At 41.8% G+C, this 16,443-nt stretch overlaps 1 protein-coding gene across 4 annotated transcripts in view; it reads left to right on the top strand.

Moving 5' to 3' along the window:
- Window positions 1–16,443, top strand: part of CFAP65 (cilia and flagella associated protein 65) — a 66,246-nt gene that overhangs the window by 11,828 nt on the left and 37,975 nt on the right. For 3 of the 4 annotated variants that reach the window (XM_070729116.1, XM_070729122.1, XM_070729108.1), the window contains exons 7-15: window positions 1,205–1,350; window positions 3,234–3,456; window positions 3,738–4,003; window positions 5,482–5,682; window positions 8,001–8,363; window positions 9,954–10,091; window positions 12,674–12,919; window positions 14,128–14,352; window positions 15,176–15,334. In XM_070729116.1, coding sequence (XP_070585217.1) covers window positions 1,205–1,350; window positions 3,234–3,456; window positions 3,738–4,003; window positions 5,482–5,682; window positions 8,001–8,363; window positions 9,954–10,091; window positions 12,674–12,919; window positions 14,128–14,352; window positions 15,176–15,334 — 1,967 coding nt within the window. The remainder of the gene's footprint in view (window positions 1–1,204; window positions 1,351–3,233; window positions 3,457–3,737; window positions 4,004–5,481; window positions 5,683–8,000; window positions 8,364–9,953; window positions 10,092–12,673; window positions 12,920–14,127; window positions 14,353–15,175; window positions 15,335–16,443) is intronic. The other variant, XM_070729132.1, reaches the window with a different exon arrangement.

Raw genomic sequence — 16,443 nt, 5'->3', positions numbered from 1 at the left:
TCCAATCTTCACTAATTTATCTATCAGCTCTTTATGTGGAACCGTATCAAAGGCTTTGCTGAAGTCCAGATAGGCAATATCCACGGCACCACCTTGATCCAACACCTTTGTGACATAGTCAAAGAAATCAATGAGATTAGTCTGACATGATTTGCCTTCAGTAAAGCCATGTTGATTTGGGTCCAATAAGTTATTGTTTTTTAGGTACTGATTTATCCTCTTTTTGAGTAGAGTCTCCATCATTTTAACTATAACTGATGTCAAGCTAACTGGCCTGTAGTTACCAGCTTCTTCTCTACTGCCCTTCTTGTGGATAGGCACAACACTGGCCATTCTCCAATCCTCAGGAACTTCTCCTGTTAACAGGGATTGGTTAAACAAATAAGTCAGGGGGGGTAGCAATGACAGATCTGAGTTCTTTAAGAACTCTGGGGTGGATGCCATCTGGACCCATTGCCTTATTTATCTTTAGTCGTTCAAGTTCTTCTAAGACATCGGCTTCTAAGATCACTGGAGCTGAATCTGTACAGCTGGAAGCAATGCTATATCCCTCTATAGTATTATTTTGTAAGGTGTCTTTTGAGAAAACTGAACAGAAGTAGCTATTGAAATGGTCAGCGATCTCCTGGTGTTACATTGCCTCCCATACATTGCACCAGAGAGAGAAACTAAGGGGAAATGTCAGGAAACTGGCTGGGCCTTTGTGCTGCTCTCAAACTTCCTGGGAAATTTTTCCGGGCTCAGGTTCTTAAGTAGAAAATGGTACTTAAGAAGAGGCAAAAAAATCTTGAACACCCGGTTCTTATCTAGAAAGGTTCTTAAGTAGAGTCGTTGTTAGGTAAAGGTACCACTGTAGCTAAAAACTGACAAGTTTTTCTCATGTCTGATTAATTTCTTGCAAGAAAATGACAGCTGTCATTATTTTTTTCATTTTCTTTTAATAGGAAGTTTGATGTCTCCCTTGTCCATGTTTTGTAGTCAATTGCCCACAATTTAGAAGGCTTTTGGCCCTTTGCCATAAAACTTATGTTAGGAAAATCTACAAAGGAAATTAAAATACCCAGAATATTTTTCTTGTAACACGTTTCAGGTTGAAGCAGGAATGGCGCCACACCTTTTAGTGCAGTGACCCAAATGTCAAAATCGACATAAATTCAGAACACTGGCATCTCCAACATTAAAAACAGTATTTTTTTCCCCCTAGGTAAATATCCCCACCTGCTGGTCAACGTGCCAGAAGACACCCATGAAGATATCAAGCTTATAAAGTTCCAGGATGTGCTTTCCTTTGGCTCTGTTGCTGTTGACACCACTGCGGAGAAAGAAATGGAGATACTGAATGTATCTGTGGTATGGAAAGGTGTTTCTTGAATGTGAAGAAGAGATTGTTCTATCCAATGTGGCCTGTTCTTCTCATAGGGACATGTTTCCTTTCCTTCTACTTTTGAAGCGAATGATTTTATCCATACAGGCAGGACGGGAAGGAACGCAGTGGAGTACCAAAAATGGAGCTCCACCCCAGAGCACCCAATTTGCACTGAAAGACGTTGAAAGAAAATGCATAAGCCATGCCCACAGTGTGGTAGTAAAATTTTTGGTAGCCCATCACTGCGACCGGTTAGGTCCCACAGAGTTGGCCTTCTTCGGGTCCCGTCAACTAAACAATGTCGTCTGGCGGGACCCAGGGGAAGAGCCTTCTCTGTGGGGGCTCCGACCTTCTGGAACCAGCTCCCCCCTGAGATTAGGATTGCCCCCACCCTCCCTGCCTTTCGTAAACTCCTTAAAACCCACCTCTGTCATCAAGCATGGGGGAACTAAAACATCTCCCCCTTGCCCATGTTGCTTTGCCGTTCGATTGATTGACTGTGTGCCTGTTTTTTATATATATTGGGATTGTTTTATGATTTTTTTTAAATTTAAAATTGTAATTAGATTGGTGGGAATTGGATTTGTTACTATGTACTGTTTTTATTATTGTTGTGAGCCGCCCTGAGTTTGCGGAGAGGGGCGGCATATAAATCCAATAAATCTAATCTAATCTAATCTAACTGCGTACAGGCCACAACTTTTTGGGCGGTGGGGGGGACAGAGGTATCTTCAAACACCAAATGAGGCATGCCGGCAAATGCTGTGGCAACATATCTGTGAGGAACAGGGTCACATGTTTGACTTCTTTGGGAGTTTTTGTGAGATCAATTTTAAAAAATAAAATCGGTGTAATAAAGTAGGTGGAAGCTTAACAGATTCACTATACTTACAATTTTAGGAGAGGCAAACCCCAAATATAGTGCTGAATGTTGATAATATAATCTGGAAGAGGTTTTGGATGCTCAAGAAAATGGGCCTGAAGTCATCTATCTCTGTTGTAAAGGGAGAAATACGGAGGATGAAAGTCTTTCTCCAACTATCAGTTTTTTAGGGTCATCTCTCTTGCTATGTGGACAATTCACGTGAACATAATGGACCATTTTTTTATAATTTTATTGGGGGTAAGACAGTGGCCGGCCTTTGCTTTAGTTAATTGACCTGCTCAGAAATGTGCTAGGAAGAGAGGGTAATAGCATTGTGTGGACAAATTACAAATTGCAGCTTTTTTCCCACTTACAGGCCTGAAATTTTGCAAAAGCACCTCTCTAAATTTTTTTCAGATCAGTCATCCTTGAGAGTAAGAATGACTTCATTTATTTATTTATTTATTCAATTTTTATGCCGCCCTTCTCCTTAGACTCAGGGCGGCTTATAACATGTTAGCAATAGCACTTTTTTAACAGAGCTAGGCTATTGCCCCCACAATCCAGGTCCTCATTTTACCCACCTCGGAAGGATGGAAGGCTGAGTCAACCTTGAGCCGGTGATGAGATTTGAACCACTGACCTTCAGATCTACAAGTCAGCTTCAGTGGCCTGCAGTACAGCACTCTACCTGCTGCGCCACCCCGGCTCATTAATAGACTTGAATCATTGGCTTCACCTGTTAGGCATCTCAGTCTTTAGAAAGTAAACAATGGAAAGAAGCAGTATGTCAGTGGTTCTTAATATATATCCACAACAGCTGCCAACCTTCTTTCATTTACTTTTCCAGCTAGGCATTGGTGTAGAAAGACTACTCTTTTGCTTTTTAAAAGATAAAGTTTCAGATAAAATTTGTTTCAGGCTTTCTTGGCCTATGCTGCCCAATGTAGACCAAACCTCTTTGCTGGTGGGGGCGAGAACTAACTGTCTGTCTCTTGACAGGTCCATGCTCCATTCAGGATTGACAGGACAAAGGAGCCAATGCTTCGCGACCGTGTCTTTTCTTGCGACGTTACCCAAGCCATTGTTAAAACTGGTGGCACATCAGTCATCCCTGTTAGGTTTAGCCCACACACTGTGGGTGTGAAAAGTGTGGACTACCTTACTATTGTGCCTTTGGGAAGTAGCATCCATTCTGTGTTGAAGGTGACAGGATCATGCAAAGGTATGGAGCCTGTTTGTTTCTTTGTGGTGTAGTGACTGGAAAACCGCACCTCAAGAAGGATAGAATGGAACTGGAAAAGGTGCAAAAAAGGGCAACAAGAATGATCAAGGAAATGGAGCACCTCCCTTATGAAACCAGGTTGCAACGCCTTGGTCTCTTCAGCCTTGAAAGATGGCGTTTAAGGGGGGACTTGATCGAAGTGTATAAAATCATGCATAGGATAGAAAAGGTGGATAGAGAAAAATTAGGAAAATGAAAATTGGACCTGTTTGTCATTCTAGGCCCTGCAGTCACTTTTCAGCATCCCTCTGTTTACTTCAGCTGCATTAACCTGGGTGAATACTTAAACCAGCCATTAGACATCAGTAACAACTCCGATGTTCCAGCTTACTATCAATTCGACATTGATTGCTCCCAGAGTGTGTTTTCCATTGACCGTCCTCATGGGGTCTTGAATGGAATGTCAACAATCACGCTGAAGGTGACTTTCCAGCCTACTCACCCAATTATATGTTACCGGCGTGTGGCTTGCCTTGTACATCATCAGGTAAGAGAGTTAGGATACATCTTGCCCTGAAACTGGTCTCTGAATTGTGCACTCCCAGTCAACTACAGGGCGGTTGAGTACAATTTCATTGAGCAGATAGAATAATTCTGTCCAGGCAACTCTGGTTCTACTGTAGGACATGTTCCTAGAATCTCAAGCCAGTAGCTCCTATTTCATTTCTTTGTATAACATTTCTACGTTAAATAAAAATACTGACTCTGATTTGAATTTTTAGCATTTGGACTTATATACCTCTTAAAAGTGCTTTACAGCCCTCTCCAAGCAGTTTACAGAGTCAGCATTTATTGCCCCCCAAAATCTGGGTCCTCATTTTACCCACCTTGGAAGGATGGAAAGCTGAGTCAACCTTGAGCCGGGTGAGATTCGATCTGCCAAACTGGTGATCAGCAGAAGTAGCCTGCAGTAGTGCACTCTAACCACTGTGCCACAGTGGCTCTAATATTGATAGTATGGACCTACTTCCTTCAGAGTTGGGGTTAGTTGGGCGAAAGATCAAAAGCAACACGAGAAAATATGATTTACTGAAAGAGTAGTAGATCCTTGGAACAAACTTCCAGCAGACGTGGTTGGTAAATCCACAGTAACTGAATGTAAACATGCCTGGGATAAACATATATCCATCCTAAGATAAAATACAGGAAATAGTATAAGGGCAGACTAGATGGACCATGAGGTCTTTTTCTGCCGTCAATCTTTTTATGTTTCTATGTTTCTACTTTTCTGGCTCTAATATGTTTAATTTTTGTGTGTGCCTTATTATGAAAAATTTGGAAGTAGAGAGACAGCACTGAGGAGATCCATGTTTATTGCAACAAGGATTGGGTGCTTGCTTTACAAGAATGAGGGATTCCGAATAATAGGAAAGAAATGATTTGTATAGAAATTGAGGACTATAAAGCAGGAAATCCTGGGAATCTGATTTGCTGGCAATTTGTGTGTGTGTGTGTTTGTGTGTGTCGTGTGTGTGTGTGTGTGTGTGTGTGTGTGTGTGTTAGGCAGGGCCTTGTCCCGGTCCTTGGCAGCAGAACTGGAAAAGTTCACTGTTGAGGAGATAGAATCATCAGGCTGATTGAGGATGGAAGGTTGGGATTTCTCATCTTGTTACTATGTTGGAATTCCCTTATCGGGGCTTCCTTGGGCTGTAATACAGTTTGACTAGGGAAGCTTCTCTCTGGTTTATCTGAGCTTTATCTGGGGAAAATTTGGGTCTGATAGGATTGGCAAAGGGAAGAGTTGGGTTTGACCCTGGTCATGTCCAAGGCACAGGTAGGAAAAAGGTGCAACCTCCATTTTGTTTGTTAAGTTTATTTTCTCTACAACACTATGTAGTTGTTTTGCATTTTGTAAGCAGAGAACCTCGCATGTTGTCCTGTGCTCAATTGTATGGGTGACAAAATTCATAATGAAGGGTGGAATGAAATGCCATTGCTATTTTCTTTCTTGTGTTCTTGTGTCAGGATCCATTGTTCCTAGATCTGGTTGGGACCTGCCACACAGAAACCACAAGCCCAAACCCTCTGAAACTGAAGGATCTGGGCAGGTACAGGACACATATAGCCAGAGGACTGACCTTTTTCCCACCAGACATCCTGGGCACCATGCTGAAGGAAGGCAAGCTGCTGGTAGATGAGAATGGAGCTCTTACTCTCCCACCAGAGGTAAAGGATGTTTTATGAGAAACAGACTTATTCAGCCTGGCTTCTCTTGAAAAGGAAGCCTAACATATTAATTGGTTACCAATGCCTATGTATTGTATCATCATAATTCCCAGAATATCCTACAAATATGGATATCCTCTGAAAATTCAATCTGTTAAATTTGGTAGGATTTTAGCCCGCCGTTGAATAACCTGAGCTTCCCTATGGACATGGATACATATAATTTTATTTATTTGTTTATTTTGTCAAGCATGTATAGGATTACAAGCAAAGTATAAACATGATTGTGAATATATAAGAAGTACAAGCATGGTTATGAGTACAGGAAATTTTACAAATACAATAGGACAGGGACGGTAGGCACGATGGTGCGCTTATGCAAGCCCCTTACAGACCTCTTAGGAATGGGTTAAGGTCAATGGTAGACAGTCTAAGGTTAAAGTTTTAGAGAGATTTGGGGAAGAAACCACAGAGTCAGGTTAATATATTCCAGGCATTGACCACTCTCTTGTTGAAGTTGAATTTTTTGCAATCAAGTTTAGAGCAGTTTACATTAAGTTTATATTTATTGTGGGCTACTGTATTGTTGTGGTTGAAGCTGAAGTAGTCATCAACAGATAGGACATTGTAGCAGATAATTTTGTGTGTTATGCTTAGGTCAGATTGAAGGCGGTATAGTTCTAAATTATCTACGCCCAAAATTTCAAATCTGGTGGCATGGGGTATTCTGTTGCGAACAGAGGAATGTACAGTAGTACACTTCTTGTGAAATATCTCTGGACATTTTCAATTGTATTTATGTCCAATATGTAGTGACAGATGAGCTGTATTCGAGAATTAGTCTAGCAAATATTTTGTATTTTCTGATTAAAAGTACAATATTACCAGAGAAGAAGCTACACAAGATGAGCTTAACCACTCTTAATGCCTTCTTAGCAATGCTGTTGCAATGGTCTCTGGCACTTAGATCATTAGAGATTACTCCAGGGTCCTTTACTGAGTGAGGATCATCAACAAGGTCATGATCATCTAGTTTGTATTTGTGTTCTGATTACTTTTGTCAATGTGTAAGACTTAGCATTTGTTGATTGAGATTAGAAGTTGCCATGTGTTTGACCATTTTGATATATAGTCAAGGTCTTTTTGAAGGGTTGTAGTATTGTCAGTGATGTTGAATAGTTCTACATCATTTGTGAAGGGAATGCAGTTGCTTTTTATATTATCACAAATGTCATTTATGTAAAGAATAAAGAGTCCTAAAACACTGGCTTGGGGAACACCACTGTTAACAGGGATAACAATTATTCCCTTACTTTCAATAAGAAGATGATGATGACGACAACAACAACAAAAACAGAGTTGGAAGGGACCTTCGAGGTCTTCTAGTCCAACCCCCCTGCTTAGGCAGGAAATCCTACACTACTTCAGACAGATGGTTATCCAACATCTTCTTTAAAACCTCCAGTGTTGGAGTATTCACAACTTCTGGAGGCAAGCTGTTCCATGGATTAACAAGTCAAAAACAAATAAAAAAGAGGGTGGTGAAAATATTTACTGACCCATCACATCCTGGACACAAATTTTTTCAACTCCTATCCTCAAAACGTCACTACAGAGCACTGCACACCAAGACAACTAGACACAAGAACAGTTTTTTCCCCGAACGCCATCACTCTACTAAACAAATAATTCCCTCAACACTGTCAAATTTTTACTAAGTCTGCATTTCTATTTCTACTAGTTTATTCTCATCATTCCTATCATCCTTTTCCTCCCACTTAGGACTGTATGACTGTAAGTTGTTGCTTGTATCCTAAGATTTTTATTAATATTGATTGTTTCTTCATTGTTTATTTGGCTCCTATGACAATCATTAAGTGTTGTACCACATGATTCTTGACAAATGTATCTTTTTCGTTTATGTACACTGAGAGCATATGCACCAAGACAAATTCCTTGTGTGTCCAATCACACTTGGCCAATAAAGAATTCTACTCCACTCCACTCCACTCCACTCTACTCTACTCTACTCTATTCTAACTGTTAGGAAGTTTCTCCTTAGTTCTAAGTTGCTTCTCTCCTTGTTTAGTTTCCACCCATTGCTTCTTGTCCTGCCCTCAGGTGCTTTGGAGAATAGGTTGACTCCTTCTTCTTTGTGGCAACCCCTGAGATATTGGAACACTGCTATCATGTCTCCCCTGGTCCTTCTGTTCATTAAACTGGACATGCCCAGTTCCAGCAATTGTTCTTCATATGTTTTAACCTAGGTAGAATGAGCAGTTTCTCTTGTGGCTAAATGCAGATGTTTTGTTTTTAAGATACTGCAGGACAAACCCCCCGAGGAGTACCCTGTCATTGAACCCCTGGTTGAATATTTCCACGATGGTGTATGGAGTGATCTCACGATATATCCTCCCCATGTCAGCCTCAGCATCAGAGAGTTCGATTTTGGCTGCTGTGCAAGTCTTCGAGAGATAGAGCCACTTCCTTTCTCTGTGACCAACCACACAAAGGGGAAAGTCACCGTTATATGGACAAGAAAGCCGGAGAGTCCTTTCCAGGTGATGCCAGAGAGTTGCGACATCCCATCTCTGAAGAGTATGGCTTTCCGCATCACTTTCAAGCCACCTCAGGTCAATACTTTATATGCAGCAGAACTGGAAGGCTTTGCTTTCTATAAGGTGGGTAGAAATTGAGGTTCAAAATGTTTGTTTGTTTGTTTGTTTATTTATTCATTCATTCATTCATTCATTCATTCATTCATTCATTCATTCATTCATTCATTCATTCATTCAATTGTTATGCCGCCCTTCTCCTTAGACTCAGGGCGGCTTACAACATGTTAGCAATAGCACTTTTAAATAGAGCCAGCATATTGCCCCCATAATCTGGGTCCTCAATTTTACCCACCTCGGAAGGATGGAAGGCTGAGTCAACCTTGATGTTGACCTTTAGCATACAAAGCTTCTCATTCCGTTAGAGTGGATAATTTCCCATGTCGCTTTGGTATGGCTGGCTATCTGATGTGAAATATGCTGTTAATATAGTGGTACCTCTATCCAAGAAGGCCTCTACTGACGAACTTTTCTAGATAAGAACTGGGTGTTCAAGATTTTTTTGCCTCTTCTCAAGAACCATTTTCCACTTACAAACCCGAGCCTCCGAAACTGTAACCGGAAAAGGCAGGGGGAAGCCTCCGTGGGGTGTCTCTAGGAATCTCCTGGAAGGAAACGGGCAGAACAGGCGGGAAGGAGCCTCTGTGGGGCCTCTCTAGGAATCTCCTGGGAGGAAACAGGACCTCCACCCACCCTGTGGTTTCCCCAATCGCACACATTATTTGCTTTTACATTGATTCCTATGGGAAAAATTGCTTCTTCTTACAAACTTTTCTACTTAAGAACCTGGTCATGGAACGAATTAAGTTCGTAAGTAGAGGTACCACTGTATGTGGATTATCTTCCTGTCAAAAGTCAACTGCCATTTATTTATTTATTGGATTTGTATGTCGCCCTTCTCCATAGACTCGGGGCGGCTAACAACAATGTAACAATCCAATCCAATACTAAAATAACTACAAAACCCCTTATTATAAAAACCAAACATACATACAGACATACCATGCATAAATTGTAAAGGCCTAGGGGGAAAGAATATCTCAGTTCCCCCATGCCTGACGGCAGAGGTGGGTTATAAGAAGTTTACGAAAGGCGAGGAGGGTGGGGCCAATTCTAATATCTGGGGGGAGTTGGTTCCAAAGGGCCGGGGCCGCCACAGAGAAAGCTCTTCCCCTGGGTCCCGCCAAACAACATAGTTTAGTTGACGGGACCCGGAGAAGGCCCACTCTGTGGGACCTAACTGGTTGCTGGGATTCGTGCAGCAGAAGGCGGCCCCTGAGATAATCTGGTCTGGTGCCATGAAGGGCTTTATAGGTCATAACCAACACTTTGAATTGTGACCGGAAACTGATCGACAACCAATGCAAACTGCGGAGTGTTGGTGGAACATGGGCATATTTGTGGAAGCCCATGGCTGCTCTCGCAGCTGCATTCTGCATGATCTGAAGTTTCCGAACACTTTTCAAAGCTAGCCATCTCCTCCTAAAGGGAGGGTAGAAAGGAACTGGTTAAAAAATTTAGTAAGCAGGATATTTGTTGAAGGGCTTGTTCTGTCCTCTTCCTGCCTTGGAATTCTGACTTGGAACCTTTTTGTTTAACATCACTCTAAAGCACAAATCAAAAGGCTTCCCTTGCTCTGTTGCTTTTCATTGGTAGGTCTTGAGACACTACAACAATGTGGAGGAGCCCGTCACTATGTGTCCATCCTGGAGTTTGACCATCCGCTTGCGTGGACATACTTTTGAACCTGGGCGACAGCACTTCATCCCACACTTCATCTTGGACTGTCACAAGGTGAAGAATGTTTGTCATTCCCGGTAAATGTCTGTGGACCACAAGCAGTTTTCTCAAGGATAGTCACTTACTTGTTGGGGAAGCATTTTATTTATTTATAGTGTCTTAAAGAGATCCGGTCCTGCTGTTTCCATTTAGAAATTCTGTGTTTCCCTAAAACAGTGTTTCCCAACTTTGGCAACTTGAAGATATTTGGAGTTCTGGGAGTTGAAGTCCAGATATCTTCAAGTTGCCAAGGTTGGGGAACACTACTCTAAAACATGTTGTGAGATTCCAAATGTAACGAATTAATTTGATTCACTGGATCAAACTGATTTCATCAGTGTTAAAAATGCCAAGTTATTGTTCAACTCGGAAACCAACCCACAAGCTCGGAGAACGAATCTTCACCCTCATATTTTAAAAGTAGTGTAAAACTGAAATAAAGCACTGAATACTTGCTTGTTGAAGTTAAGGTGAGGTAAGTTTGAAAAATGAAAGTTGAAGAAGATGCAGACTGACTTGAAACTGTATACCGTATTTTTTGGTGTATGAGACACACTTCCAGCCAAAAAAGTGGGTGTAAATGTCTGTGCCTCTTATAGAGCAAATATTGCCGAAGCCCCACCCACCCACTAGCCCCCACCCTTCAGCCTCTGTCTCCCATCAATTTGCCTCCTTGCAGCAAACAGCAAACAGCCTGGTCAGCTTCAGCACAGCCTGATTTAGCACAAGCAGCTGATTGGCGGTTGGATTGGCCTCTTGGAATACAGTGGAACCCCGACATAAGAGCTGCTCTACTTAAGAGCAACTCGAGATAAGAGCTGGGAGGGGAGAGATATTTTTGTTCTACTTACAAGCCCAAATTCGAGATACAAGCGCCAAGGAGCTGTCTCCTGAAGCCAAACGCTAACTTCCGCGTTCGGCTTCAGGAGACAGCTGCGAAGCGGCGCGCGTGTTTTAAAAGGTTGCAGCCGGCCTGGGGGGCTCGGGGGGGTGCTTGCAGCTTTCTTTCTTGCTCTTTTTCTTTCTCTCTTTTATCTTCCCTTCCTCTATTTCTTCTTTTCTTTCTCCTTCCCACCTTCTTCCCTCCCTCCCTTCACTCATTCCTCTCTTACTCTCCCCTTTCATAAGTTTCCTTGCTTCCTTCCTCTGTTCCTGTCCCTTCCCTCTTTCCTTCCTTCCTTCCCACCCTCCGTCCATTCATTCACCCATTCCTCTCTTGATCGCTTAAAACCGGTCCCTGGTGCAAAAAGGGTTGGGGACCTCTGTCCTACAAGATTGGGTGGCAGAGAAGTTGAACATATGTAAATTTAAAAGTTTAAGAAAGTTTACAAGTTAAGTGAAAGAAACTTCATTATTCATTTATATGTACATGTACATTTCTTCATTAAAAACATGTCTTTCTGCATAATTTAGACTAACTTTGTGAGTTTTTTGAGGGCTGGAACCAATTAAAATTATTTACATTAATTCCTATGGGGAAAAGTCGTTCGAGATAAGAGCTGCTTGACTTAAGAGCCCAGGTCCGGAACGAATTAAACTCGTATCTCGAGGTACCACTGTACCACCTATCAGCTGTTCTAGGCTTTGGGGATTACTGCCACCTATCACCCCCTCCATGCTCCCCGTTTTCGGCCTCTGTGCATCCCATTTTTGGCCTCCATGCACCTTTATTGATTGATTGATTGGTTGATTGATTTTATTTTTATGTTGCCCTTCTTCTTACACTCAGGGCAGCTTGCAACATGTTAGCAATAGCACTTTTTAACAAAGCCAGCATATTGCCCCCACAATCCGGGTCCTCATTTTACCCACCTCGGAAGGATGGAAGGCTGAGTCAACCTTGAGCCGGTGATGAGATTTGAACCGCTGACCTGCAGATCTACAGTCAGCTTCAGTGGCCTCTACCTGCTGTGCAACCCCGGCCAGCAACAGAGCCTCTTATATTTTTGGCCTCGGTGCATCCCATTTTCAGCCTCCATGCACCCCGTTTTTGGCCAATCCCAGGCAGCGGAGCCTCTTATACTCTGAAAAATATGGTATTTATATTCAGACCAGGTGTCAGAAAGATGAATGCATGTCAAAACATGGCAACCTAGCATGCAGTGTACTAAAGGTGAATCTGATTGGAGCCTTATATGTTAGCTTCCAAATCATTCCAAATCACCCAGCTTCCATGGCCTAGAGGTGGAGCTCTTGCCTCCCAATCAGGAGGTTGTGAGTTCAATCCTAGGTAGAGGCAGGCAGATCCAGGGTCTCCTGCTTGGGCAAGGGGTTGGTCCAGATGACCTGCAAGGTCCTTTCCAAATCTGTTATAATCCTTGACCTCTCCCATAATTAATTAATCAACCATTAATTTCTGTGCAGGTGATGGTTTGAAATTACGGAACAGCTGGGCAGGTTTGAGACTTATATTTTGGCCCTTTGCTGGTTGATGCATGAGAGTTGGCTTGCAAATTGAACTAAGGTGCTATAAATTCCATGTGGTCAATTGACTTTCCACCTTCCTTTTTAGTAAAAGTTCCTTCAAAGTACAAAAGTTACAGAGGAAAATCACAGAGGGTCCGTTTTGCCAATCCAAATCTCTTCCTGTCTCCCAGGTCTTTCCTCCAGTATGTCGGAATGTCACCACATACCGCAGCATGCTACTCCGCAATGAAGGCACGACAGCCATCTGTTTTAACATTGGCCGAGAAAAGTGCCCTTCTGTCTTGATCAAGCCCATCTGTGGATACATTATTCCAGGAGCCCATCAGATCTTTTTCCTTTCAACTTGCCCCACAGAAACAACCATACAACAGCACACCTTGCTCTTGAATCTCAATTTCTGCTCCTCCTTCACACGGGTAAGCGAGGAAATGCCAAGTTCCCTTTCTATTTTTTGCCCCATTTTATTATGCTATCGTGACCATCTTCTTGGCACCCTTTCTTGAGTAGCTTTATTTTCCTATAATTTAATTTGATTTTGTTAAGTCCTTTAAAGCTGAATGCACTCTTGCTGTTCCATAACAACATAGAAACTATTAGATAGCTTAACAAGGATCAATAATTCATGTAACTCCTGCACTTAGGGCAATGTGTTATTTTATCATCCCTTTCCCTGCTTCCTTATTTAAAGAAAAGGGGAAGAGAGGTGAGGCTTAACAATGTCTGCAAATATAATTCCTTGTTTTTTACCAGTTCATTAGAAAAAGGAAGAAATAGGCTTATCTACCCTGATGACATCCAGATCATAGAGCAGAACTGAATCTGATCATTTAAAGGTGATCACTTAGCTAGCAAAGCATGGAAGATAATGTTTGCACCTCCTTAGGGCTGAAAAAAGCTTAGCAAAAGTTACATTCGGAGTATAAGATTCATCCAAATTTTCAGCCTCTCTTATACTCTGAAAATTATTATTATTATTATTATTATTATTATTATTATTATTATTATTATTTATTGGATTTGTATGCCGCCCCTCTCCGCAGACTTGGGGCGGCTAACAACAATGAAAAAAAACAACATGTAACAATCCAATTTAATAAAACAACTAAAAACCCTTATTATAAAAACCAAACATACACACAAACATACCATACATAACTTGTAATGGCCTAGGGGAAGGACAAAGGTGGGTCTTGAGTAATTTGCAAAAGACAAGGAGGGTGGGGGCCGTTCTAATCTCTGGGGGGAGTTGATTCCAGAGGGCCGGGGCCGCCACAGAGAAGGCTCTTTCCCTGGGGCCCGCCAAATGACATTGTTTGGTCGATGGGACCCGGAGAAGGCCAACTCTGTGGGACCTTATCAGCCGCTGGGATTCGTGTGGTAGAAGGCGGTTCCGGATGTATTCTGGCCCAATGCCATGTAGGTGTGTTATGGTATGGTATGTTTAATGGCATTTCAAAAACTTTATAGTATTAGAAATGATTTGACTACATTGCGTATGAATTTTCTTCTTGTGTAAGTCCAGGGTTTTTTTTCATTCTTGCGCATGCCTGGTAGGACCCAATTGAATCTCCATAGATGGTTTTCAACATTGGCTCATTATGTCTCTTGATCTTTGCTTCATCAGGAGATTTATCTTCAGAGCAATGCTGAGCCTCTGGCGCTACTCTTGGAAGGTGACGGCAACCTGTACTTCAAACCCACCTGTGTGGGAACTTGCTCATCACGTACTTTCACCATCAAAAACTGTACCCGACTACCTATGCTTTTCAGATGGCAAATCCAGAGGTCTGACCAAAAGCTTCTGTCTGTCCAACCTGCTGAAGGGACCCTATTACCCAGTGAAGCTTTAGTAAGTAGGAAAATTTTCACAGTCATTCATTCATTCATTCATTCATTCATTCATTCATTCATTCATTCATCCATCCATCCATCCATCCATCCATCCATCCATCCATCCATCCATCCATCCATCCATCCATTGGATTTGTATGCTGCTCCTCTCTGAAGACTCAGCGCGGCTCACAGTCTTCCTTGAGCCAAATATAATAATATTATTATATAACTACTAACAGTATACAGTAATCCCTCGCTACTTCGTGCTTCATCTTTCACGGATTCGCTACTTCATGGGTTTTTTCAAAGGGGGCTTAAATCCATTAAATCCATTAAAAATTTTAAATCCATTAAAAATTCATAAAATTCTTCTACAGTACTGTACTCTATTAAAGAAACTGGTAGGATATCACATGTAGTTCCAGCTGAGAAACATTATAGAATGACTGTTTAATGCAAAGGGTAGGTTTTAAAAGTCCAAATACTCGTTAAATACATTAAAAAATATCTTTCCTCTACTTTGCGGAAATTCATTTTTCACGGGTGGTCTGGGAACGCATCCCCCGCAAAAAAATGAGGGATCACTGTATATCAGGGGTACCCAACTCTGGCCACTTTAAGACTTGTGGACTTCAATTCCCAGAATTCCTCAGCCAGCTTTGCTAAATAATGCATTCGTCCGGTTACAGTTCTACACATTAAAAAAGCAAGATAAGAGCAGTGAGAGAGAAAGGGAAGCTTTCTTTAAGTCCCTTTATGGCTCCTAACAACATATTGGTCCATTCTGAAAGGGAGTGATCTCGGGGTCCTTTGGCCTCCTCTTCTGCGTATGATTTCAGGCACAGATGTGGACCTTCACTCCTGCTGATCAAACCAAATACCTCCTGCGGAGCTGGGTGATCGTTTGGCGAGACCAAGAAATGCTGGATGACAAGACTCCAAAGAGTGTCCGCTACATGCTGCGAGTTATTGGGGAGGGATCGTTTGGCACCATAGCGGTAAGTGACAACATCTATTCTGCGAAAGATGAATAGAGCCCCATTAAAGAAGATAGCTTTATTGTATTATTGTATACTGTCTATGATTGCTGTTAGCCGCCCCTAATTTTCGGAGAAGGGTGGCATATAAATCCAATAAAACTTGAAACTTGAAGCTGCCATTAGAACAGCCATTGAAGATCTATGGAGTGTACTAAGTGGATATAGCTGCTCCATAATGCCATGCAGTCTAATGAAAGATACCCATTGGATCTATTATTGAATTGAATCCGTGTCTTAATAAAAATACTGACATCGTTCTTCCTTTAGTATGATTAACACCAGAAAGTATGTACATATACATAAAGCAGGGGGGTCAAACTCAAGGTTCGTAGGCCAGATCTGGTCTACTTGGTGCTTAAATTTGGGCTGTGGAATTGTCCTAGAAATAGCAAAGCTGTCTTCTCCTCCCCCTTTCCACTTCCCCACCCCAGTCGGCCTGTGGAGGAGAACTACAATGCTGATCCAGCCCTCAAAGAAATCCAGTTTGGCACTTCTGACATTAGATTAGAGATTATTAGAGTTGGAAGGGACCTTGTAGGTCATCTAGTCCAACCCCCCACTCAAGCAGAAGTCTCTAAATCCATTTCGGACAAATAGCAATCCAATCGCCCTTTGAAAGTCTCAAGTGTTAGAGCTCTCACAACCTCCGCAGGCAAGCTGTTCCATTGGTTGATTGCTTTCACAGTCAGAAAGTTCCTCCTTATTTCCAGGTTGAATCTCTCCTTGGTCAGCTTCCATCCGTTATTCCTTGTCTGGCTTTCTGGCGCTTTGGAGAACCAAATTTATCTATCTATCTATCTATCTATCTATCTATCTATCTATCTATCTATCTATTTATCTATCATCTATCTATCTATCTATCTATCTATCTATCTATCTATCTATCTATCTATCTATCTATCTATGTACCTATGTACCTATGTACCTATCTACGTATCTACGTATCTATCTATCTATCTATCTATCTATCTATCTATCTATCTATCTATCTATCTATCTATCTATCTATCTAGTTAGTCAGTCAAACAATTATAGGGTGCTAATTTGTACAAATAAAACATTAGATA

Source organism: Erythrolamprus reginae, chromosome 1, assembly GCF_031021105.1.
Source record: "Erythrolamprus reginae isolate rEryReg1 chromosome 1, rEryReg1.hap1, whole genome shotgun sequence".
NCBI classification, from domain to species: Eukaryota; Metazoa; Chordata; class Lepidosauria; order Squamata; family Dipsadidae; genus Erythrolamprus; species Erythrolamprus reginae.
The sequence above is the reverse complement of the archived record's forward strand: the minus strand, read 5'-3'. Positions and strand labels throughout refer to the sequence as shown.